At 45.3% G+C, this 26,980-nt stretch overlaps 1 protein-coding gene across 5 annotated transcripts in view; it reads left to right on the top strand.

The window, feature by feature from the left end:
* The window catches only part of TRIM9 (tripartite motif containing 9), a 202,941-nt gene that overhangs the window by 87,020 nt on the left and 88,941 nt on the right, over positions 1-26,980 (top strand). For all 5 annotated transcript variants that reach the window (XM_077466788.1, XM_077466790.1, XM_077466789.1 and 2 more), the window contains exons 2-3: positions 16,954-17,049; positions 23,421-23,543. In XM_077466788.1, the coding sequence (XP_077322914.1) occupies positions 16,954-17,049; positions 23,421-23,543 (219 nt within the window). The remainder of the gene's footprint in view (positions 1-16,953; positions 17,050-23,420; positions 23,544-26,980) is intronic.

Below are 26,980 nucleotides of genomic sequence, written 5' to 3'. Positions count from 1 at the left end.
TGAATGGAACCATGCTGAGGCTGCTTCTACTATAGTGAGTGTTGGGTCCTGATAGTATGTTGCGCTTGGGCTTGTTTCCTTCCTTTTTATTCTGCGTGCATTGAGCCAGGAACCTCAGAGAAAGTCACCAGACTGGGACACACAGGAACCCCCGAGTGACACCCCTAGTCTTTTCTGTATGCATAATCAAACATTTTTCATTTCGTTTTGTTTAGAGTGGGGAAGGATTAAGAACCCTGTTATTTCCTTCCACCCCGTAATGCGCTGGGAAGTACAGACTCTGATTGGCTGCCATGTTGTCACTTGCTGCGTCTTCTCTAAGGCCCCTTTCACACTGAGGCGGTTTTCAGGCGCTACAGCGCTAAAAATCTGAAAAAAACGCCCCCTTTCCTCCGGCTTTCACACTGGAGCGGTGCGCTAGCAGGACAGTGGAAAAAGTCCTGCTAGCCGCATCTTTGTAACGGGGAAGGAGCGGTGTATTCACCACCCCTAAACCGCTCCTACCCATTGAAATGGGGCAGTGCGGCAATACCGCCAGCAAAGCACTGATGCAGCGGCGCTTTGCGGGCGGTTTTAACCCTTTTTCGGCCGATAGCGGGGGTTAAAACCGCCCCGCTAGCAGCCGCATACCGCCGCTAAAATTATGGTAAAGCGCCGCTATTTTTACCGCCGACGCCCGCACTGCCCCGGTGTGAAAGGGGCCCAAGGGGCATTTACTTTTTAAAATCCGAAAATTTGTGCGTGATCCGATGTCGCCACCATTGATTTAGATATTCGGCCAACCAAGCCTTCAATTTCACCTCATGTTGCTACAGAAAAGAATTTTCGTGGCCGGGAATCTTCTTTTCTTTCCCGTAATTTTCTTTTCTTGCACATGCGCATTTCTTTTTTTATTTTTTTTTAATTTTTTTTATTACATTTCTCGCACGATTCTCCCATCATTGATTAGAAAATCTTTAATTTTCAAAAAATTTCCAACATGGCCGATTACTCAAATTTGATTGCCGCACGAAAATCCACTGTTGCTGCCGCCCATTAATAGTGCAAAATACGAAGGCAAATTCTTAGATTTTCGGGGAAAAAAATATCTTTCGATATTCGACCCACGTATGGCCTGCCTAAACGCTGGGCATACACTATAAATATAAAAAAAATTGGCCGAACCCTTTTTCGAAAAACAAACATTTAGTATGTGAGCGCAAGGGATAGCGTCATCATGTAATGATCGATAAATCGTTCAGTGGACATAAATGAATACATTTTTTGTTCGTTTTTTTTTTTTTTTTACATAAACCTAGTGCAGACAGTTTGGACGGGAAACACATTGACCTTTCAATTTATCGTTCGTTCGGCAGAAAATTTCCAAACTTGTCCTTCGTTTTTTTTTTTGTGCTCATTAACTGGCTGAAAAACGAACGAACTGGCCAAATGACCGAATTTCGGACGTTTTTTTTAAAATTATTTTGGATAGTGTATGGCCAGCATAAGGCTGGGTTTTGTGAACACCCGATTTTGCACATTTTTAGTACACATTTAATCCAATGGGCTGTCCTATGCCCATCGAACGTGTCAAAAGTAGCATTTTAGCATTGAGCTTCGCAAATCTTATAACTTCGTGTTTTGACGCGTTTTGTCTCGTGTTTTACTTTCTTGCTGCGTTTGGGGCACCATTAACAATGAATGCCCCCCCCCCCCCCCCCCGCAAGCACGACGCGAGACACTCAGATGTGAAGCCAGCCTGAAACTCCATGATAAAAGAGGCTCAATGTGCTCAGATTTCTATTTGATTGTCGCTCCGCTGCTTGACCCTTGCTCTGCGACACATCAGATATCCCTTTACTGAAATTATAGACTCGCTGTCCTCTAATGCCAAAGTGTATATAATTATCCAGTGTGTATAATTGCTTGGAACAGCATGCAGAAAAGATTTATGATGCTTCCACATTGATAATAGACTGCTTGCCGCCCGCACTGATAATGGGACTAGCCATGTCCAGAATATTAAATGTTAGTATCAGGTCATTTTTATTCTTATTGCCCCTGGCCTGTCAATTGTATATAAAAAAAAACATATACAGAGGGTATGATGCTGCTGAAACATCAGGCCTTAACCACTTTCAGCCCCGGACCATTTTGCTGGCCAAAGACCAGACCACTTTTTGCGATTCGGCACTGCGTCGCTTTAACTGACAATTGCGCGGTCGTGCGACGTGGCTCCCAAATAAAATTTATGTTGTTTTTTTCCCCCCCCACAAATAGAGCTTTCTTTTGGTGGTATTTGATCACCCCTGCGTTTTTTTATTTTTTGCGCTATAAACAAAAATAGAGCGACAATTTTGAAAAAAACGCATTATTATGTACTTTTTGTTATAATAAATATCCCCCAAAAATATATAAAAAAAAACATTTTTTCCCCTCAGTTTAGGCCGATACGTATTCTTCTACATATTTTTGGTAAAAAAAAAAAATCGCAATAAGCGATTTATTGATTGGTTTGCGCGAAAGTTATGGCATTTACAAAATAGGAGATAGTTTTATGGCATTTTTATAAATAATTTTTTTTACTAGTAATTGTCGGCGATCAGCGATTTTTATTGTGACTGCGACATTGTGGCGGACACATCGGACATTTTTGACACATTTTTGGGACCATTGTCATTTATACAGCAATCAGTGCTATATAAATGCAGTGATTCCTGTGTAAATGACACTGGCAGTGAAGGGGTTAACCAGTGGGTGGCAGTGTAGGGGTTAAGTGTTCCTAGGGGTGTGTTACTAACTGTTGGGGGCTGGGCTTTCATTTAGTGAACACGGATCTCTGCTCCAATCACATAGAGCAGAGATCAGCATCACTTGTTGCTAGGCAGAACGGGGAGATGCTGTTTACAACGGCAGCTCTCCGTTCAGCCACCCCGTGAGACGATCGTGGGTATGCCCGCAGCGATTGAGTCCGCGGGACCCGCGACCGGACTGACAGGGATCCCGACCAGCATGCGAGCGTGCCAGCGGCGGCGCGCTCGCGATGGCAGGGCGGCATTAAAGATTGGACATACCTGTATGCCAATATGCCTGCCCGTGCCATTCTGCAGACGTATATTGGCGTGCGCTGGTCGGGAACTGGTTAAAGAGGAAGTAAACCCCCAGTTTTATTTCCTCTTTTTTTTCCCCTGCAAAGTAAAATTACTAGCATAATGGGTTAGTATGCATCGCATACTGGACCATTATGTTGCACTTACCTGCAAACGAAACCCGCGATGTCCCCGCTGTCCCTGCTGGTGGCTGCACCCATCTTCACCCCTCTTCCTTCTGAGGCCATGGACTCCGGCTCTGTGACTGTCCGGAGTCGTGTGACATCACTCCCGCGCATGCACGTGGGATTCACCATTTACTGCACGGGCTCTTTAGAAACAGCACGATCATGCCCTTTCTTCAGTGCGCATGCACGGATGACGTCGGTGCAATTGGTATATGGTAAATATCTCCTAACCCTGCATGGATTTTCAGTACCTACGGGTAAGCCTTATAGGTAAAAGTGGTGTAACTAGGTTTACAACCGCTTTAAAGGAGACGTATGGCCAAAGCTCGTTTGGCCATACTTCTCCTGTGGGTCACAGGACTGCACTTCATTTTGCACTCCTGTGACCCAGATTCAGGCTAAAGTGCTCTGTTAACTGATGTCACAGAGCCAGTCCAAGCTTTGCAGGGATCTTGACAATAATGTTGGGATCTGCCCAGATGGCTGACCAAAAGCTGGCTCAGCCTCATAGTGTGCCGCTGAGATCCCAAGCCAGCCGATCTCGCCCCCGGCACAGCCTGCCACTCCAGTGAATGCTGGAGGGTTATAGAGGCTACAAACTATGGTGCCAATCACTGAAAATGTATCACATCTGATCAGGCCTTCAGTACATCAGGTGAATCTCATTTCTTGAGACGCTAACAAGTCAGGAAATTACAAAGAAAAACAAAACAAATGACCCCATTTTATAAAGTAGACCTTCTAAGGTATTCAGTATCATGGTGAGTTTTTTTAAGTTGTCATTTTTTCCCACAATTCTTTGCAAAATGAAGATATATATATATATATATATATATATATATATATATATATATATATATATATATATATATATATATTTTTTTTTTTTTTTTTTACAAAATTGTCATATTATCAGTTTCTTTCTCAAACACAGCATATGCATACCACAAATGACACCCCAAAATACATTCTACTACTCTTCCCGAGTATGGCGATGCCACATGTGTGAGACTTTTACACAGCCTGGCCACATACAAAGGCCCAACATTGAAGTAGCACCTTCGGGCATTCTATGAGCATAAATGACACATCTCATGTCTCAAACGCCTATTACAATTTTGAAGGCCCTGGAGCACCAGGACAATGGAATTGCCAACAAAATTACACCATTTTGGAAAGCAAACACCCCAAAGTATAATCTATGAGGCATAATGAGTTCATTTTTTTCCAGAAGTTTTTGGAAAAATGCGTAAAAAAAATAAATAATAATAATTAAAATTTTTTGCACAAAGTTGTCAATTTATAAGATATTTCTAACACATAGCATGTATATAGCAAATATTGCACCCCAAAATACATTCTGCTACTCTTCCCGAGTATGGCAATACCACATGTGGGAGACTTTTACACAGCCTGGCCATATACAGACGCCCAACATTGAAGTAGTACCTTCAGGCGTTCCAGGAGCATAAATTACACCTCATTTTATTCCTACCTATCACACTTTTAAAGGTCCTTGAGCACCAGGACAGTGGAATTACCCACAAAATGACCCCATTTTGGTAAGCAAATACCCCAACGTATATTCTATGAGGCATGGGCTGCAGATAGGTACTCGGGTAACTTGATGAGCTGCAGATAGGTACTCTGGTACTCTGATGGGCTGGTGACAAGTACTCGTGTACTCTGATGGCCTGGTGACATGTTCTCAGGTATTCTGATGGGCTACAGATAGGTACTCAGGAACTCTGATGGGCTGGTGACTGGTATTCAGGTACTCTGAAGGGTGGTGACAGGTACTCAGTACTCAGATGGACTGTGACAGGTGCTCAGGTACTCAGATGGACTGTGATAGGGATTCAGGTACTCAGATGAATTGTGGCAGGTACTCGGGTACTCATATGGACTTTGACAGGTACTCAGATGGACTGTGTGTGACAGCTACTCAGATGAACTGTGACAGGTACTCAGATGGGTGGTGACAGGTCCTCTTTATTGGGGGGGCAATCAGTGTGTGTTGGTGTACACTGTAATCGGTAACGAGATGTTACCGCAATCTCCTTCTCACACACGATCGTTGTGTGAGGAGGAGAACCCGGTAACATCTCATTACCGCTCTATGCTTACATTTAGTGATCGGCTGTGAAAGGATCACAGCCGATCACGTGGTAAACAGCCGTTGGCCAATGGCTGTTTACCAGCATCGGTAATGAGCAGTGTCACCGATGTGCATGCACAGCCTGCTCGCGATCGCTTCCATGCTCCGTGCAAAGTGGGGCGGTACCATCTGTGATCACCCGTGACCTCATCGATGTCCCCCCCCCCCCCCCCCGGTTTGCGAGCAATGCCTCATGGGACGTGTAGTTCCGCAACAGCTGGACCGATCCAGTGATGTGCATGGGTGCAGCAGTTCCAGCCGCATGCGTCCTCTCCTCATGGACAGATTTGAGTCCCTCTGTCTGTGTCAATGGAGGCAGCAACGGGGCTTTGGAGCAGAAGGTGGCTTTCTGTGGGTGCACCCAATATGCAAAACCATTACACAGAGTATAGGCATGTTTGCTATTTTCATAAAAAAAAAAAGTGAGGGTTAACAAACACTAGAAGCTCAGCTCTAATTCGAGATTTTACTAAAACTCGAGCGTGCAGCTCTGCATAGAAACCAATCAGCTTCCAGGTTTTATTATCAAAGCTTAACTGAACAAGCTGAAGTTTGAAGCTGATGCCATGCACAGCTGCATCAGATTCTGAGTGCACCAGTTTTATGCAGGCCATACATGGTCAAATTTTGAACAAATTTTCTTTTCAAAATCAGAAAATTCTTTTTTTTTTTTTTTTTTTTGTGATCCGATGGCGCCACCATTGATTTTCGAAAATTCGTCCGACCAAGTCTTCAATTTCACCTTCAATTTTCTTGGCCGGGAATCTTCTTTTCTTTCCTTATTACATTTCTCCCACGATTCTCCCATCATTGATTAGAAAATCGTTCCTATTTCAAAAAAATGTCCGATTCCTCAAATTTTGATTTGCGCACGAAAATTGGCTGTTGCTGCAGCCCCCACTAATGGTGCGAAATTCCTACGAAAATTCTTAGATACGATTTTCGAAAGAATTTTTTTTCGAAATTCGAACGGTGTATGGCCGGCGTTGGTAAATCTCTCTCTAATTGTGTAATAGGAGACAACTACATCTGTCCTTTCCTTATAAGATAACCCTTACTGCTCTGGGAATCCTTTATAATGTAAAAAAAAAAAAAATGGCTAAATGGCATTAAAATTTCCCTTTTTATAAATATATTCTCCTGGAATGTCTGTTGAATTCTGAATTGCCTATCCCCTCACATATGCAAATGAGGACCATCAGACATTTATTACATGCATCGTGTTTTTTTTAGTATAACCCCCCCCCCCCCCCCCACGAATTCCGAGCGTCAGACATGTCCCTGTCCTTCTGCACTGACCGTCGCATCCTTCTCACCTTCTTTATTGCGCATCTTTTCATTACACTTTAAGTGTTCTGATTTATTCTCCAGCTGCGATGCTGCCTCTCCTCCCGGCTCGACTAATTCTATTCCAATCTCAGCATCTAATTCTGCCGCAGAAAGGAGACAACTAATTACCTTCGCAGGGACCGGGGAGGCCATGCAATATTAATTCCAATCGCTTGAGTCTTGAAGGTCGTTGTAGGGAGGATTACTGCCGCTGATGAAAACCGTCGCGTCTCGTCTTTTTTTTTTTTGTTAACTCTTTTGCTGCCTGGATGGCTGTCACCGAGCCGGCGGGTATAGTCCCCATGAGGATGTCAGGCATGGCGAACCTCTTCTTATTTCAAGGCGCTCAAAGACATTTCCTTCTGATTATTTGATGACCGATCATCTTTATTTTCCTCTATAAAAAAAAAAAAAAAAAAATTATCCTAGTATGATAATTTTTTAAATGAGGTAGAATAGATAAGGAGGAAGCTGGACAAGTTGGAATATTTAAATTTTTTCTCTATGAGGTTGTAGCTTATGTAGTGTCGGGAAAAAAAAAAAATCCATTCATTCTTTTACAGCATGCAGAGAAATAAAATTTTAATAAAGGATTATTTAAAGTGATCTTAATCATGATTGTTATTTGGATAGAAGTGTTTGTAAACCCTTACATATAGGGTGCACCGAATGGGTTTTTTGGTGCCGATACCGAAAATGAAAAATACACTAGGCCGAAAACCGAAACCGATACCGAAAATGACTGTTTTTAAAAAATATTTTCATACAGCAGATGGTCAGAGACTGCAGGCATGGTACAGGAGATGGTCAGAGACTGCAGGCATGGTACAGGAGATGGTCAGAGACTGCAGGCATGGTGCAGGAGATGGTCAGAGACTGCAGGCACGGTACAGGAGATGGTCAGAGACTGCAGGCATGGTGCAGGAGATGGTCAGAGACTGCAGGCATGGTACAGGAGATGGTCAGAGACTGCAGGCATGGTGCAGGAGATGGTCAGAGACTGCAGGCACGGTACAGGAGATGGTCAGAGACTGCAGGCATGGTACAGGAGATGGTCAGAGACTGCAGGCATGGTGCAGGAGATGGTCAGAGACTGCAGACATGCTACAGGAGATGGTCAGAGACTGCAGGCATGGTACAGGAGATGGTCAGAGACTGCAGGCATGGTGCAGGAGATGGTCAGAGACTGCAGGCATGGTACAGGAGATGGTCAGAGACTGCAGGCATGGTGCAGGAGATGGTCAGAGACTGCAGGCATGGTACAGGAGATGGTCAGAGACTGCAGGCATGGTGCAGGAGATGGTCAGAGACTGCAGGCATGGTGCAGGAGATGGTCGGAGACTGCAGGCATGGTACAGGAGATGGTCAGAGACTGCAGGCACGGTACAGGAGATGGTCAGAGACTTTCTGTATGGAGAATGCACTTAAGCGATTATTGATTGGTTTGCGTGGAAGAGCGAGGCAGTACAGCTGGCAAGAGAGCGACACATAAAAAAAAAAAAGCAGGAATGTGTTCTGTATGTGTTCTCCCTGCATTTTCTACCAATCCTTTTGCATGGGCCTAACCTAACCTTCCCTATGACTCTAAAGCCCCGCACACACGGTCAGACTTTCCGATGGAAAATGTGCGATCGGATCGTGTTGTCGGAAAGTCCGATCGTGCGTGGGCTCCATCGTACTTTTTCCAGCGGAATTTCCGACACACAAAGTTTTGAGAGATGGAGCTAAAATTTTCCGACAACAAAATCCGATCGTTTAAAGCGGGAGTCCGCCGTTTTTTCTTTTTTAAAAGCCAGCAACTACAAATACTGCAGCTGCTGACTTTTAAAATAATGACACTTACCCGCCCAGCGCGCCCGTGATGTCGGCACCCGAAGCCGATCTCTCGATCGTCTCTCGGGTGCTGCCACCGCCATCTTGGGTATGGGAATCAGGAAGTGGAGCCTTTCGGCTTCATTTCCCGGTTCCCTACTGCGCATGCGCGAGTCGCGCTGCGCAATAAGGATGGTCCCCGCTGTCTCTGGGATCTGTGTGTTTCCCAGCAGGCAGCGGGGGACCTTCGGAAAGGGGCGTAGATTCTGCGGAAAGGGGCGTACCTTCTGCATATATTAATGCCGGAAGTGGGTGCAGATACCTGTACTGTACAGGCACCTGCACCCCCCTCCCCCCTGAAAGGTGCCAATTGTGGCGCTGGAGGAGGGGAGGGTTCCAATGAGCGGAAGCTCCACTTTAGGGTGGACCTCCGCTTTAAATTCCGATCCGGTGTGTAGACAATTCCGACGGACAAAGTGCCACGCATGCTCAGAATCAATTACGAGTTGAAAGCTATTGGCTACTGGCCCGTTTATAGTCCCGTCGTACGTGTTCTACGTTGGCGCGCTCAGAACGATCAGACTTTGTGCGACCGTGTGTATGCAAGACAAGTTTGGGCCAAAATCTGTCTGAAAAAATCTGACGGATTTTGTAGTCGGAATGTCCGACTGGGTGTACAGGGCATATCGATAACCTTCCTGTAACCATAATCCTAACAATAGCCCACTCAGTAACCAACTCTTCAAGGAACTCTAACTCTCTAGCACTAATACTGTAATCCTTACACCAACCCTCCCTGTAATCCTAACACCAACCCTCCCTGTAATCCTAACACCAACCTTCCCTGTAATCCTAACACCAACCCTCCCTGTAATCCTAACACCAACCTTCCCTGTAATCCTAACACCAACCTTCCCTGTAATCGTTACACCAACCCTCCCTGTAACCCTAATACCAGTCCTTCCTGTAATCCTAACACCAACCCTCCCTGTAATCCTAACACCAACCCTCCCTGTAATCCTAACACCAATCTTCCCTGTAACCCTAATACCAGTCCTCCCTGTAATCCACACCAACCCTCCCTGTAATCCTAACACCAACCCTCCCTGTAATCCTAACACCAACCCTCCCTGTAACCCTAATACCAGTCCTCCCTGTAATCCACACCAACCCTCCCTGTAATCCTAACACCAACCCTCCCTGTAATCCTAACACCAACCCTCCCTGTAACCCTAATACCAGTCCTCCCTGTAATCCACACCAACCCTCCCTGTAATCCTAACACCAACCCTCCCTGTAATCCTAACACCAATCTTCCCTGTAATCCTAACACCAACCCTCCCTGTAACCCTAATACCAGTCCTCCCTGTAATCCACACCAACCCTCCCTGTAATCCTAACACCAACCCTCCCTGTAATCCTAACACCAATCTTCCCTGTAATCCTAACACCAACCCTCCCTGTAACCCTAATACCAGTCCTCCCTGTAATCCTAACACCAAGCCTCCCTGTAATCCTAACACCAAGCCTCCCTGTAATCCTAACACCAACCCTCCCTGTAATCCTAACACCAACCTTCCCTGTAATCCTAACAACAACCTTCCCTGTAATCCTAACACCAACCCTCCCTGTAACCCTAATACCAGTCCTTCCTGTAATCCTAACACCAACCCTCCTTGTTATCCTAACACCAGTAGCCCCTTTAATTCTAACACCAACCCTACCTGTAATCTTAATACCAGTCCTCCCTTTAATCCTAACAGTCCTCCCTGTAACACTCATAAATCCTCCCTATAACTCCAACACTAACCCTTCCTTTAACTCCAACACTAATCCTCCCAGTACCCCCAAGACTAACCCACCCTTTACTGCCAACACTAACCCTCCCTGTAACCCCAACAATAATCCTGCCTGTAAGTCTAACACTAATTTCCCTATAGGTCAGGACTCTGCGCAGGCCAGTCAAGTTCCCCCACCCCAAACTCACTCATCCATGTCTTTATGGACCTTGCTTTGTGCACTGGTCAAAATCATTTGGTGGAGGGGGGATGATGGTGTGGGGTTATTTTTCAGGGATTGGGCTTGACGGGAACTCTTAAAAAAAAAAGGAAAAAACAAGAATCTTTTCCATAAAAGGGGTTAGGGACTTTTAGGAAGCCAATGCCGGGTAAGGTCATGTATTTCCATCCCTAGGGACTTACAATGATATCATGATTTGGTAAAGTCATGAATATCTATCCCATGTACATTTGAAAAAGGAGGCTTATCTAAAAAGACAAGAAAGGTGGGACTTTATATGAAGCACCGGACAGCAAAAAGGTACTAGGATGAATATATGGAATTTTATTGGAAAGCTCAGTTAGAATTTTTATACATACATAGTATCAATAAGCAGTTACATGGATAATAATTAGATCATTAAGGTACAGTCCATATAGATTAATGGTAATAACAATAATAGGCAATAAGAATGAACTCTTAAAACCTCAGAATACCAAGACATTTTGGACAATTTCATGCTCTCAACTTTGTGGGAACAGTTTGGGGATTGGCCCCTTCCTGTCACAGCATGCCTGCAAACCAGTGCACAAAGCAAGGTCAGAGATATAAAGACATGGATGAGTGAGTTTGGGGTGAAGGAACTTGACTGGCCTGTACGGAGTCCTGACCTCAACCCAATAGAACAACTTTGGGATGAATTAAAGCAGAGACTGTGAGCCAGGCCTTCTCAGTGCCTGACCTCACAAATGCGCTTCTGGAACAATGGTCAAACATTCCCATAGACACACTCCTAAACCTTGTGGACGGCCTTCCCAGAAGAGTTGAAGCTGTTACAGCTGCAAAGGGCGGAGCCAACTCAATACTGAACCCTACGGACATCATTAAAGTTTTTGTGCGTGTAAAGGCAGGTGTCCCAATACTTTTTGGTGGGTGCAGGGGCAATAATACAACGGCATTTCCTTGTTCAGCCGCCCCGTGAGACGAACGCGGGGATGCCCGCGGCGATCGAGTCCGCGTGGACCCGCGACCGGACTCACGGGGGTCCCGACCAGCACGCGAGCGCGCCGCCAGGGCGGCATTATAGATTGGACGTACCTGTACGCCAATGTGCCTGCCCGTGCCATTCTGCCGACGTACATCGGCGTGCGCCGGTTGGGAACCGGTTAAAGTCTAAATCTTTTTCTGACACGTCTTTCTTAAGTTAAAATCAATATTTTTTGCTAGAAAATTACTTGGAACCCCCAAACATTTTATATATTATATATATATATATATATATATATATATATATATATATATATATAAAATCAGAGACCCTAGGGAATAAAATGGCAAATGCTGCAATATTTTATGTCACGCTGTATTTGCCCAGCAGTCTTTCAAATGCAATTTTTTGGGAAAAAATACACTTCAATAAATAATAATAAAAAAAAAACGAAACAGTAAAGTTAGCACAATTTTTTTTTTGTTTTAATGTGAAAGATGATGTTACGCCGCGAGAATTGCGAGAGAATCGTGATCTATCTTCTAAGCAAATAAATCGTGATTCTCATTTTAGCCAGAATCGTGCAGCTTTAGTGCCCGTTCACACTACCGCGACTTGTCAGGCGACTTAGTCGCCTGACAAGTCGCGCTCCGTTCTGTACAATGGAACCGTTCTAATAGGAGCGACTCAAGTCGCTCCGACTTAGAAAAAGGTTCCTGTACTATTTTTGGGGCGACTTCAGGTGACTTGCCTTGACTTCTATACAGTCGTCGTTTTGCAAGTCGCTGCTGAAGTCGTGTGCAGGTCGCGTCTGTGAGTTGCGCTGCAAGTAGTGTCGCCCCTGTGTGAACGGGCACTCAGTGTGTATATCTGTATAATATTATATATATATAAAAAGAATGTTGCATCATAATTATTGACAAAGTTGAAGACCCTGAATTGTAAAATCTTCTCTACGCCATAAAAGGGTTCCAGCCAATCATCCTGAAGTGGTCAATAGAAAACGACTCTTCAATCATGAGTGGCAAATCCTCAGTGGACCTGACATTCGCCCCCATAGCCGCCCTGCGTAGTGATATGATGCCATGCTTCATTTAGGCACAATGTTGATTCCTCCAGACTGGTGTTGCTGTCTCATGACTGTAATTTAGAATATTATTCCCAGCCAGGAGATGGAATCGCAGCACATCAAAACCTCAGTTCATGTTAATTAATGGTGAATTAATGAGGGGCGTCTGGGTTAATTCTTCAGAGATCTGTCTGGGAATTCAGCACATTCATTAAAGTAACATGACGACAAAACACACTTAAAACAAATCCTTATCAGGCGTCCTGTGTGCGATTCGGTTTGACTCAAAGAAGGAAGAGCTGGTTTCTTCAATGGATCCCCTTCCCAGCACATGGATCTGCAGTTGTTCCTCCATTACAGAAAGTGGGGTCTTAAAGTGGAACCCCCACCCGATCTGCTTCCTCCCCCTCTCTGGTGCCACATTTGGCACCTTTCAAGGGGAGGGGTGGGGGGCAAACGGGTACCTGTTTTTGAGAGGTCTCCGCCCCCACTTCCGGAAGACTGCGCCGCAGCGCTGTCACTCAGAGGTTTGGCACTTCTTCTGCCGGGCCTATAAGAAAGCGCAGCACGCTTCACGCATGCACAGTAGGCAACCGGCTGTGAAGCCGAAAAGCTTCACTGCTGGTTTCCCTTACGACGAATGGCGGCGGCAGCACCCTGACAGCCCATCCGAAAATCGACTGGGGTGCCGACATCGCGGGCTTCCTGGACAGGTAAATGTCCATATTAGGGCTGAAACAACTAATCGATTAATCGACAACTAATCGATTATGAAATTAATTGATTACTATTTTCATAATCGATTAATCGGCCAGTAACATAATGGGGTTAAAAAATAAATAAAATGAGCCCTTCATAGTACAAAAATAGAAAATAATCGCTACTGTAAATATTACTTTCACAGTAAAAAAAAAATGAACCCCTTACAGTAGTGATTATCTGCTTTTTTTGTACTATAAAGGTAATGGTAATGGTATATACAGTATATCTCCTCTAATAGTATATACAGTATCTCCCCTAATAGTATATACAGTATATCTCCTCTAATAGTATATACAGTATATCTCCTCTAATAGTATATACAGTATCTCCCCTAATAGTACATACAGTATATCTCCCCTAATAGTATATACAGTATTTCTCCCCTAATAGTATATACAGTATATCTCCTCTAATAGTATATACAGTATCTTCCCTAATAGTATATACAGTATATCTCCCCTAATAGTATATACAGTATATCTCCTCTAATAGTATATACAGTATATCTCCTCTAATAGTATATACAGTATCTCCCCTAATAGTACATACAGTATATCTCCCCTAATAGTATATACAGTATATCTCCTCTAATAGTATATACAGTATCTTCCCTAATAGTATATACAGTATATCTCCCCTAATAGTATATACAGTATATCTCCTAATTATAATATATACAGTATTTCTCCCCTAATAGTATATACAGTATCTTCCCTAATAGTATATACAGTATATCTCCCCTAATAGTATATACAGTATATCTCCTAATTATAATATATACAGTATCTTCCCTAATAGTATATACAGTATATCTCCTCTAATAGTATATACAGTATCTTCCCTAATAGTATATACAGTATATCTCCCCTAATAGTATATACAGTATATCTCCTAATTATAATATATACAGTATTTCTCCCCTAATAGTATATACAGTATCTTCCCTAATAGTATATACAGTATATCTCCCCTAATAGTATATACAGTATATCTCCTAATTATAATATATACAGTATCTCCCCTAATAATATTTACAGTATATCTCCTCTAATAGTATATACAGTATCTCCCCTAATAGTATATACAGTATATCTCCCCTAATAGTATATACAGTATTTCTCCCCTAATAGTATATATAGTATATCTCCTCTAATAGTATATACAGTATCTTCCCTAATAGTATATACAGTATATCTCCCCTAATAGTATATACAGTATATCTCCTAATTATAATATATACAGTATCTCCCCTAATAATATTTACAGTATATCTCCTCTAATAGTATATACAGTATTTCTCCCCTAATAGTATATACAGTATATCTCCTCTAATAGTATATACAGTATCTCCCCTAATAGTATATACAGTATATCTCCCCTAATAGTATATACAGTATTTCTCCCCTAATAGTATATACAGTATATCTCCTCTAATAGTATATACAGTATCTTCCCTAATAGTATATACAGTATATCTCCTAATTATAATATATACAGTATCTCCCCTAATAATATTTACAGTATATCTCCTCTAATAGTATATACAGTATCTCCCCTAATAGTATATACAGTATATCTCCTCTAATAGTATATACAGTATCTCTAATAGTATAGACAGTATAGCTCTCCTCTAATAGTATATACAGTATATCTCTTCTGTCTGCTATTCTCAGAGTGGATTAGAGATTTTGCTCCCTAACCATATAGTTGGTTGTTTATATTTACTACTGCATAGAGATATTTAAGAATAAATTGCCTTTTTTTTTAAACTTTACATATTAACTAAATTATACAACACACTTAATCAAAACAATAATTGGTCAACTAATCGATTATGAAAATAATCGTTAGTTACAGCCCTAATATAGTTTTCTATTCTATTATTATTTCTATTATTTCTATCTAAGATACATTAATCATTTCGTTTATTCAGCATGAAATGGAGCTTAGTTATGTAGCATGAGGCTGTATATTCTGCAATATTTACATTTTTGGTAAACTCATTCAAGGAATCCAAGCTCTGTAGGCCTGTAATTCTTAGCCCCTTGTACACACGGGTCGGACATGCCGACAACAAAATCCGTCGGATTTTTTTCAGACGGATTTTGTCCGAAACTGGTGTTGCATACACACGGTCGGACAAAGTTGTCTGAAAATCCGATCGTTCGGAACGCTACGATGGGACTACGTTCAGTCTAGTAGCCAATAGCTTTGGTCTAGGAATTTGATCTGCGCATGCGTGGCACTTTGTCCATCGGAATTCTCTACAAACGACCGGACAAAGTCCGATCGGATCATGTTGTTGGAAAATTTTATATCCAGCTCTCAAACTTTTGTTGGTCGGACATTCCGATGGAAAAAGTCAGATGGAGCCCACACACGGTCGGATTATCCGACAACGCGGTCCGATTGGACCTTTTTCCGTCGGAATTTCCGACTGTGTGTACAAGGGGCTTAGGAATAACCCACTTAAATCTGTCCAAGCAAGAGTCTAGCAGACATGCCGAGTATGATGAAGTTTGAAACATTAAGGCTGGGTTCACACTGCTGCGGTGTACGAGATCGGATGTGATTCGCACCGCACTGCAGTGCAAATCACATGCGATCTCTGAGCGATGCGAGTTCAGCCATACAGATAGTATGGCTGAATTCGCATCGCACCCGCCGCAAACTCGCACAGGACCCTTTTTTTGGTCCGCAGCAGAATCGGATCGCATGGGTGTTCACACCATGCGATCCGATTCCTGTCCGAGTTTGCAGATCGCACTGCGATATGCGAACTGATCTGGGGGTGTCATTAAGGTTTCACTGACACTCCCAGCAGTTCGCATAGGGCAGTGTGAACTGCCGGCGGGAGGCATGCGATGCGGGAACCCGCCGCGGATTCGCGGCGTTCCCGCATTGCTCCAGTGTGAACCCAGCCTAAATCATAAATTATAAAATAATAAATATCTATAAATAATTAAAACAAATAATAATTTAATAATAATACAAATTAGTCAATAATCGAATCAAATCAAAAACACAGAAATTTGCTCAGTCGCAGAATTTGTCGCTGTCATTACTTTCAGCGTTTGATAACGGATTTCCCCACAAATCGCTATCTCTCAATTTATCTAAAGAGATCGTTTTCTATTTCTGTTATTATTTCTATTTCTAGTATTTTCTATTTAATGTATTTTTTGTTTTATTTCATGTATAATAGAAGTTTAGTTTAGTTTAGTTTATTCAGCATGAAATGGAGCTTAGTTATATAGCACGAGGCTGTATATTCTGCAATATTTAAATTTTTGGTAAACTCATTCGAGGAATCCAAGCTCTGCAAGCTGAGATAACATGCGCTGCATTGATGCATTCACACAATTCCACAGTAACCGTGAAATAAAAAAATAAAACAAAGTTCAGAAAGAGTCCTTTTTCCCCATTTGTTTTGCAAATCGGTCCCGATTTCGGCCGCGATTTCTGTGCGTGTTTCTGCACAGACGTCAATGTAAATCGCGGTAGAAGGACAGATAGGAAGGTTTAGTTCCCGCGGTTGTGATCACCTAACCATTTATTGTTCTTCTTCTTTCTCCTTACAGAGCCAGCTGTCCCAGGCCCTGAATGGACTGTCTGACCGAGCGAAGGAGGCCAAAGAGTTCCTGGTCCAGCTAAGAAATATGGTACAGCATATCCAGGTACAAATGTTTCATCTGACGGGGGAGATCATGAAAACTGGAAAAAAGAAAATAATATTAAATTAAAGTTAAAGGCATTTTTTATTTTTTTTGCTAGAGAGGGATTAGAACACCATTTTTTAATTTCTGTCTGTGCCCCCACAAGGGAGATTCACCTTCTTTATTTGTCCTGTTTATCGCTATCACTGAGAGTAAAGTGAGAGAAAAATCACAAATTTTGGGTGGTCACCAGTACAGGAATATAGGGAGAAGCTTCCAATGGGGACGCTAGTTCTGGTGACACTTCCCTCACTTTGGAAGGGGTTTTCTCTCACTTCCTGTTTGGCTATGGGACAGGAAGTGAAGGGAAATTTCTGCGATGGGACACAGAAACGGCCAGGGGTTATAAACCTCCCTTACTCTATCCAAAATGAAAAAACAAGTTTTGCCCTTTTAGTTTTGCTTTAAAGACAGTTGTTGCTAACACTTTATGGAAAAATAAAAATAAATTCCGGTTGGTTGCTTTGATTTTTGCTTGAATTTCTCCAGTTTTTAAACCCCCCATAATAAATTATTAATCTAGGTTCAAACATAATCAAATTCATCGACATTTAGAACAACAATAAATAGTTATGTACAGGGTGGATAAAAAGCGATGATTTGAACAAAAACAAAAATCTGATTTTTTTTTATTTAAATCAGATTTTTTTTTTTTTTTTTATCAAATTTTTTTTTATAAAATGCTTTTGGAGTACACATCTATCTAAAGATATAGTTTTCTATTTCTATTATTTTCTATTTAAGATACATTAAAAATGTAGTTTATTCAGCATGAAATGGAGCATTAGTTATGTAGCATGAGGCTGTATATTCTGCAATACTTACATTTTCAACTCATTGAATTCATTGAAACTCATTCAATGAATCCAAGCTCTGCCAGCTGAGATAACACGCACTGCATTGATGCATTCACACAATTTTACAGTAACCATGAGATCAAACAAAGCTTGGGAATATTTATTTTTCCCATTGTTTTGCAAATCTATGTACACTACAAACTGTATGATTGAATCAGTCCTGATATCGCTGTTTTACTAACCTGACAGCAGGGGTGGAGTGAAAACTCATGGGGCCCCCGGGCAACAGAAGATCATGGGGCCCCCTTGGTCCCCACACTCAAGCCTTACCTGCACAGGGAGACACGGGGGAGGGAGAGCACGCAGAGGGACACTGGAGGAGGGGGGAGCACACTGGGGGACATTGGGGGGGAGAGCACACTGGGGGACATGGGGGGAGAGCACACAGGGGGACACTGGGGAAGGAGAGCACGCAGAGGGACACTGGGGAGGGAGAGCACGCAGAGGGACACTGGGGAGGGAGAGCACGCAGGGGGACACTGGGGAGGGAGAGCACGCAGGGGGACACTGGGGAGGGAGAGCACGCAGGGGGACACTGGGGAGGGAGAGCACGCAGGGGGACACTGGGGAGGGAGAGCACGCAGGGGGACACTGGGGAGGGAGAGCACGCAGGGGGACACTGGGGAAGGAGAGCACGCAGGGGGACACTGGGGAGGGAGAGCACGCAGAGGGACACTAGGGAAGGGAGATCACACACACACAGGGGGGTGCTGGAGGGAGAGCGCACACACAGGGGAACACTGGAGGGAGATCCTGCAGATTTTGTCACTGGTCCCCACACTCAAGCCTTACCTGCACAGGGAGACACGGGGGAGGGATAGCACACAGGGGGACACTGGAGGAGGGGGGAGCACACTGGGGGACATTGGGGGGGAGAGCACACTGGGGGACATGGGGGGAGAGCACACAGGGGGACACTGGGGAGGGAGAGCACGCAGGGGGACACTGGGGAGGGAGAGCACGCAGGGGGACACTGGGGAGGGAGAGCACGCAGGGGGACACTGGGGAGGGAGAGCACGCAGGGGGACACTGGGGAAGGAGAGCACGCAGAGGGACACTGGGGAGGGAGAGCACGCAGAGGGACACTGGGGAGGGAGAGCACGCAGGGGGACACTGGGGAGGGAGAGCACGCAGGGGGACACTGGGGAGGGAGAGCACGCAGGGGGACACTGGGGAGGGAGAGCACGCAGGGGGACACTGGGGAGGGAGAGCACGCAGGGGGACACTGGGGAAGGAGAGCACGCAGGGGGACACTGGGTAGGGAGAGCACGCAGAGGGACACTAGGGAAGGGAGATCACACACACACAGGGGGGTGCTGGAGGGAGAGCGCACACACAGGGGAACACTGGAGGGAGATCCTGCAGATTTTGTCACTGGTGGGAGAGCACACACACACAGGGGGACACTGAAGGGAGAACACACACAAACACAGGGGGACCCTGGGGGAGAACACACACACAGGGGGACACTGGAGGGAGAACAAACACACACAGGGGGACACTGGAGGGAGAACAAACACACACAGGGGGACACTGGAGGGAGAACAAACACACACAGGGGGACACTGGAGGGAGAACGCACACACACAGGGGGACACTGGAGGGAAAACAAACACACACAGGGGGACACTGGAGGGAGAACGCACACACACAGGGGGACACTGGAGGGAGAACAAATACACACAGGGGGACACTGGAGGGAGAACAAACACACACAGGGGGACACTGGAGGGAGAACACACACACAGGGGGACACTGGAGGGAGAACACACACACAGGGGGACACTGGAGGGAGAACAAACACACAGGGGGACACTGGAGGGAGAACACACACACAGGGGGACACTGGAGGGAGAACAAACACACACAGGGGGACACTGGAGGGAGAACAAACACACAGGGGGACACTGGAGGGAAAACGCACACACATGGGGACACTGAAGGAAGAACGCACACACACAGGGGGACACTGGAGGGGAGAACACACACACAGGAGGACACTGGAGGAAGAACTCACACACACACAGGGGGACACTGGAGGGAGAACGCATACACACAGGGGGACACTGGGGGAGAACACACACAGGGGGACCCTGGGGGAAGAACACACACACAGGGGGACACTGGGGGGAGAACACAAACACAGGGGGACACTGGGGGGAGAACACAAACACAGGGGGACACTGGGGGGAGAACACACACAGAGGGGGACACTGGGGGGGAGAACACACACACATGGGGACACTGGGGGGAGAACACACACACAGGGGGACACTGGTGGGAGAACACACACACAGGGGGACACTGGTGGGAGAACACACACACAGGGGGACACTGGTGGGAGAACACACACACAGGGGGACACCAGGGGGGAGAACACACACACAGGGGGACACCAGGGGGGAGAACACACACACAGGGGGACACTGGAGGAAGAACACACACACAGGGGGACACTGTGGGGTGGGAGTACCAGGGGAGTATCATGGGCCTTCCTGCGGTCATGTTGGGGCCCGGGGCCCATACATCTGTACTGCCCCCCCCCCCCCCCCGATCACTTGTGGCAGCCCTGGTTTCTCACTTTTAGCTTCACTCACCGATGCCGATAATAATACTTCTAACGGCACGCTGCTCCCCGCCGGCCTAACCACTCTTCTCGTCCGTCCCGGGAGATGTCACGGCGCATGCGGTACAAGCACCTCCGACGCACGGGAGGGAAGGCGAGGCCGGCGGGGAGCAACGATCCGTTAGCAGTATTAAAACCGGCATGTAATACAGCCGCTTCAAGTGGCCTCTCGTGGCTTAGTCCGGGCCCCTAATGGCTTCGGGCCCTTGGGCGGTGTCTGAGTGCCCGACTGGTCAGTCCGCCCCTACCTGACAGCTTATTATTCTAAATAGGAAACCTTCATTTTTTTGCAAATATTATAGATTCTAACTACCTGTAAGAATAAGTCCTTACATTTAAAGAGCACCTGTCATTTCAGATCCATCATGGCAGCGCCTGTTAGCGGGCATCCACTCTCCTGCTGCCACCACGTCCCTCACCTTGTTGTGTCACTGCCGCATCACCAGCCGTCCCATTAAAGTGACTGGGACTGTCTGTAAGTCAACAGCGGGTCAGAGGAGAAGCCCCTGCGGGACAGATGACAGCTGCTCTTTAAAAATTATGATTTAAATCAAGTTCATTTAAATAAAGCCTTTTTTTACTAGTGATTTAAATCATGATTTAAATTGTGGTTTAAATGGACTTGATTTAAATCAAATCCACCCTGGTTATGTGTTTATTAAAAAAAAATATTTAAATGTATTTAAAAAAAAAACTTATATAAATGCATATTTTTGACTGAAAGGAGTTGTAAAGGCAGAAGGTTTTTTTTTTATATATTAATGCATTCCATGCATTAAGATAAAGAGCTTTCTGTGTGCAGCAGCCCTCCTCAGCCCCCTTAATTCTTACCTGACCACCATCCCTGTCCAGCGATGTCCACGAGTGTCTCAGCTGTCCAGGACTCTCCCTCCTGATTGGCTGAGACACAGCAGCGGTGCCATTGGCTCCGGCTGCTGTCAATCAAAGTCAGTTAGCCAATCGGGAGAGATGGGGCGGGCTGAACCGCAGCCCCCTGTCTGAATGGACACATGGAGCTGCAGCTCGGCTTTTGTGCCCCCACAGCAAGCTGCTTGCTGTAGGAGCACTCAGCAGGAGGGAGGGGGGCCAGGAGCTCAGAAGAGGCATCCAAGAAGAGGCAGATCTGGGCTGCTCTGTTCAAAACCACTGCACATGGGAGGTAAGTATAACATGCATGTTATTTTTATAGAAAAAAAAATGACACTTTACTATCACTTTAATTTTTACCTCTTGTAATCCAGAGTAGGTGTCTCCAAACTAAGGCCTGTGGGCCACAACCGGCCCACTACAAGATTTTATCCGGCCCATGGCTAGGGTCAGTGTTGTATCCTTAACTTGCACAGATTGAGGATTAAGGTCAGCAGAGGCTGCCCATGGTCTCCGCTTCAATTCTCCCCCCATGTAACATGGGGCTCTGATGTAAGGGGGGCTCTGATAGGGACTCTAATGTAAGGGGGGGCTCTGATGTAAAGGGGGGCTCTAAATTCCGACTGATGTAAGGGGGATACTGATTAAGACTCTCATGTAGAGGGGGATCTGATGGGGACCCTAATGCAAGGGTGTATCTAAAGGGGGCTGTGATATAAGGAGGACTCTGATGGGGACTCCTATGTAAGGGAAGCTCTGATTGGGATGTGGTGTAAGGCAGACTTTGATAGAGACTTTGATGTAGAGAGGGCTCTGATGGACACCTTGATGTAAAGGTGGTTCTGAGGTGGGCCTTGATATAAGGGGGATGCTGATAGGGACTTTGATGTAAAGGGGGCTCTGATGGACACCTGGATGTAAAGGGGGCTCTGATGGACACCTGGATGTAAAGGGGGCTCTGATGGACACCTTGATGTAGAGGGGTCTCTGATGGGGACTCTGATGTAAGGGGGACTCTGACGGGGACCTTGATGTAAGGGGGGACTCTGATGGGGACTGTGATGTAAAGGTGGCTCTGATGGGGACCCTGATGGTGACCCTGATATAGTGGGGGCTCTGATGGTGACCCTGATGTAGTGGGGGCTCTGATGGTGACCCTGATGTAGTAGGGGCTCTGATGGTGACCCTTATGTAGTGGGGGTTCTGATGGTGACCCTGATGTAGTGGGGGTTCTGATGGTGACTCTAATGGGGACTCTGATATAAGGAAGGCTCTGACGGGGACTCTTATGTTAGGGAAGCTCTGATTGGGATGCGGTGTAAGGTACATTTTGATGGAGACTCTGGTGTAGAAAGGGTTCTGATGAGGACCTTGATGTAAAGGTGGCTCAGAGAGGGACCCTAATGTACAGGGGGGACTCTGATGGGGACTGTGATGTAAGGGGGGACTCTGATGGGGACCGTGATGTAACGGGGGCTCTGATGGGGGCCTTGATGTAAGGGGGACTCTGATGTAAGAAGGACTCTGAAAGGAACCTTGATGTAAGCAGGACTCTGGGGATCAAATATATAACAAGGTCCCCCTACTAAAAAGTTAGGAGACTCCTGATCCTGGGGATTACACTAAGGCTGGAAAATTGAAGGCAGACTTGGGGCCAATCAGGAGCCCTGTCTTCACATGTGCTGACAAGAAATATGATGACAGGAGGAAAGAGCAGAAGGATGACTTCCTCAGTTTGTTGTTGCTCCTTCACTGTCCAATCACAGACTGAGGGTAGGGAAGTGATCTAGCTATGTTGCTTAAGGGCTGCAGACAAATGTCAGGTCACTGGGGTTGTTGTCAAGGACATGTCACGACTGTTTGGACAGAGTTATTAATTGCCCTCTTTTCCTCCGGGCACCTTGTCCTTTTCCTGTACTGCGGTGGAACCTGCCTTTTTGTGGTGCCATATTTTCCATATTTTTTTCTTACATGTGACGCAGGAGAACAGTGTGGAGTTCGAGGCCTGTCTGGTGGCCCAGTGTGACGCCCTGATCGATGCCCTAAACCGGAGAAAGGTCCAGCTTCTCGCCCGGGTGAACAAGGAGCACGAACACAAACTGAAGGTGGGTGATATACCGGAAATCTACGTCTAATGCCCTGTACACACACGGTCAGAATTTCCGACGGAAAATGTGCGATCGGATCGTGTTTTTTCCGACACACAAAGTTTGAGAGCAGGATCTAAAATTTTCCAACAACAGAATCCGATCGTTTCAAATTCCGATCGTGTGTAGACAATTCCGACTGGACAAAGTGCCGCGCATGCTCAGAATAAATTAAGAGACGAAAGCTATTGGCTACTGACCCGGTTTTAAGTCCCGACGTACGTACGTGTATAACGTCACCCCCGTTTAAGAACGATCGGATTTTCCGACAACTTTGTCTGACCGTGTGTATGCAAGACAAGTTTGGCACAAAATCCGTCTGAAAAAATCCAATGAATTTTGTTGTCGGAATGTCCGACCCGTGTGTACGGGGCATTATACACAAAGGTTAACGTGGATGTAAACCCAAAGACTTTTAGACGTTTTAAACACTTGACAGCAGAGGCCAAACATGTCATGCTTTGAAATTGCGCACGCCAATGCAGGGGGGGGGGGGGGTTGGGTGACAGACTGCGTAAATTTTACTATCCATAGGCGATGCTTTAAAAGATTTTACAGGTTACCACTTTAAAGTTACACAGAAGGTCTGTTGCTGTAATTACTACTGCCCATGATCTGACATTTGATACCTCACATACGTGGGACGATCGCTGTTTGCGTGCGTGCGGGAGCGAGACGTGCCTTTGCCTTTGTGCGGGGAGACAGGCACTTTACAGGCATTTTTATTGCTGTCACAAGGAATGTGAACATCCCTTGTGACAGCAATAGGCATGTGACAGGTCCTCTTTATGGAGAGTACTCCTATGCTCCTCAAAGCATTTGATCACAGTAGGATTGGTATGATCAAATGTTTTTCTTTTTTTTAACCACTTGCAGACCGGACCATTTTGCTGGTCAAAGACCAGACCACTTTTTGCGATTCAGCACTGCGTCGATTTAACTGACAATTGCGCGGTCGTGCGACGTGGCTCCCAAACCAAATTGACGTCCTTTTTTCCCCACAAATAGAGCTTTCTTTTGGTGGTATTTGATCACCACTGCGGTTTTTATTTTTTGCGCTATAAACAAAAATAGAGCGACAATTTTGAAAAAAACGCATTATTTTTTACTTTTTGTTATAATAAATATCCCCCAAAAATATATAAAAAAACATTTTTTTCCCTCAGTTTAGGCCGATACATATTCTTCTACATATTTTTGGTAAAAAAAATCGCAATAAGCGATTATTGATTGGTTTGCGCAAAAGTTATAGCGTTTACAAAATAGGGATAGTTTTATAGCATTTTTATTAATAATTTTTTATTATTATTTTTTTTACTAGTAATGGCGGCGATCAGCGATTTTTATTGTGACTGCGACATTGTGGGGGACCCATCGGACATTTTTGACACATTTTTGGGACCATTGTCATTTATACAGCAATCAGTGCTATATAAATGCAGTGATTCCTGTGTAAATGACACTGGCAGTGAAGGGGTTAACCAGGGGGTGGCAGTGTAGGGGTTAAGTGTTCCTAGGGGTGTGTTACTAACTGTGGGGGGCTTGGGCTTTCATTTAGTGAACACTGATCTCTGCTCCAATCACATGGAGCAAAGATCAGCGTCACTAGTTGCTAGGCAGAATGGAGAAATGCTGTTTACACCGCATTTCCTCCATTCGGCCGCTCCGTGAGACGATCGCGGGGATGCCCGCGGCGATCGAGTCCGTGGGTCCCGCGACCGGACTCACGGGGGTCCCGACCAGCGCGGGAGCGCGCCGCTGGCGGCGCGGTCCCGATGGCAGGGCGGCATTGAATTGGACGTACCTGTAAGCCAATATGCCTGCCCGTGCCATTCTGTTGACGTACATCGTCGTGCGCTGGTCGGGAAGTGGTTAAATGGCGCCGGTAAACCGGAAGTGATGTAAGGTCATTACTTCCAGGTTACTATATCATACAGCCAAACAAAGTCGATCCGGTCTTTGTTTGGCTCTGTGATCATCCGGCAGAAACGCCAGATGGTCGATCAGTACTCGTGGTGGGACGGAGATCCCACTAAAGCCCCGGAAGGGGGAGGGCGTCCCCTCCCGCTGCTTGTAAAAGCAATTCAGTGGCTACTTAGCCACTAGAATTGCTTTTACAAGACAGCCAACTGGCAGCTGTAAAAAAACTGTACCAGGATGATGCCTACAGTTGCAGCTACCCAGTAGTAAGTAAGATTATCAGTGCCGATGTCCCTTTAACACAAGCCGGTTATCGCCTTTCTTCTTCTCTCCTCGCACCCGTCAGTGCGAGGAAAGAAAAGCCGATAACTGGCTTGTGTTTACATCCTGTGATCAGCTGTCATTGGCTGACAGCTAATCATACGGTAAAGGATCGCTGTAATTGGGCCGGTGTGATCAGCAGGAAGGATGAGGCCAAGAGTGAGTTTGGGTAGGAAGAACTTGAATGGCTGCACAGAGTCCTGACCTCAACCCGATAAAACACCTTTAGGATGAATTAGAGCAGAGACTGAGAACCAGACCTTCTCATCCAACATCCGTTCCTGACCTCACAAATGCGCTTCTGGAAGAATGGTCAATCATTTCCATAGATGCACTCCTAAACCTTGTGGACAGCCTTGGCAGAGGAGTTGAAGTTGTTATAGCTGCAAAGTGTGGGCCAACTCAATATTGAACCCTACAGACTAAGACTGGGATGCCAGTTAAGTTCATGTGCATGTAAAGGCAGGCGTCCCAATACTTTTGGTAATATAGTGTACCGTATGTGGATTCAGGTGAATGCCATTATTAGTAAAGCAATCCCTCTGTTCAGAGAGATTCTGTTGCAGTAAACAAACACCGTCTGTTGTGTGGCAGCAGAATCCGCTCTCGCCAGGCTCCCCGCTCTCCTGAGACTCCCAGCATCCAGCTTTTCCCTTTCTTCTGCATCTTTTATGTTTTTTTTTTTTTTTTTTTTTTTTCTGCGTTACCGCTCCCCAGCGAGCGATACATATTTCATTCCAGGCAAGAGCGAGCATCACGCCGCTCACCTCGTGTAACTCGCAGCCCGCAATATTATATAATTAATCTCCTTCTATCGGATTTTAAGTCTGAATCCGAAAAAATTTCATTGGAGGTGGAAAATTGCCGTGGGCAAACCGGGAGGCTCGGGGGATCAAATGGTAAATTGAATCCAAGAAAAAAAAAAAAAAAAAAGCAGCTTTTCTGTTACAGCTTAATCTGTGCGATACCGAGGTACCATTTCACCCACACGAGGAAAACACTGCTATTGATTAAGAAATAAAAAAAAATGTAATGTTATTACGCTGTTTTCTGTCTAGGCCAAATGTTATTCTTTATACAAGATGTATTAGGAAAATTACACATTATGGCCATTAGATGGAGCTGATGATAACAATAACCCAAATCAGTGTATA

The sequence above is a fragment of the Lithobates pipiens genome, unplaced genomic scaffold (assembly GCF_037356315.1).
Source record: "Lithobates pipiens isolate NorthernLeopardFrog02 unplaced genomic scaffold, aLitPip1_a1.2 Scaffold_37, whole genome shotgun sequence".
Taxonomy (NCBI): Eukaryota; Metazoa; Chordata; class Amphibia; order Anura; family Ranidae; genus Lithobates; species Lithobates pipiens.
This window is presented reverse-complemented; position numbering and strand designations above follow the sequence as displayed.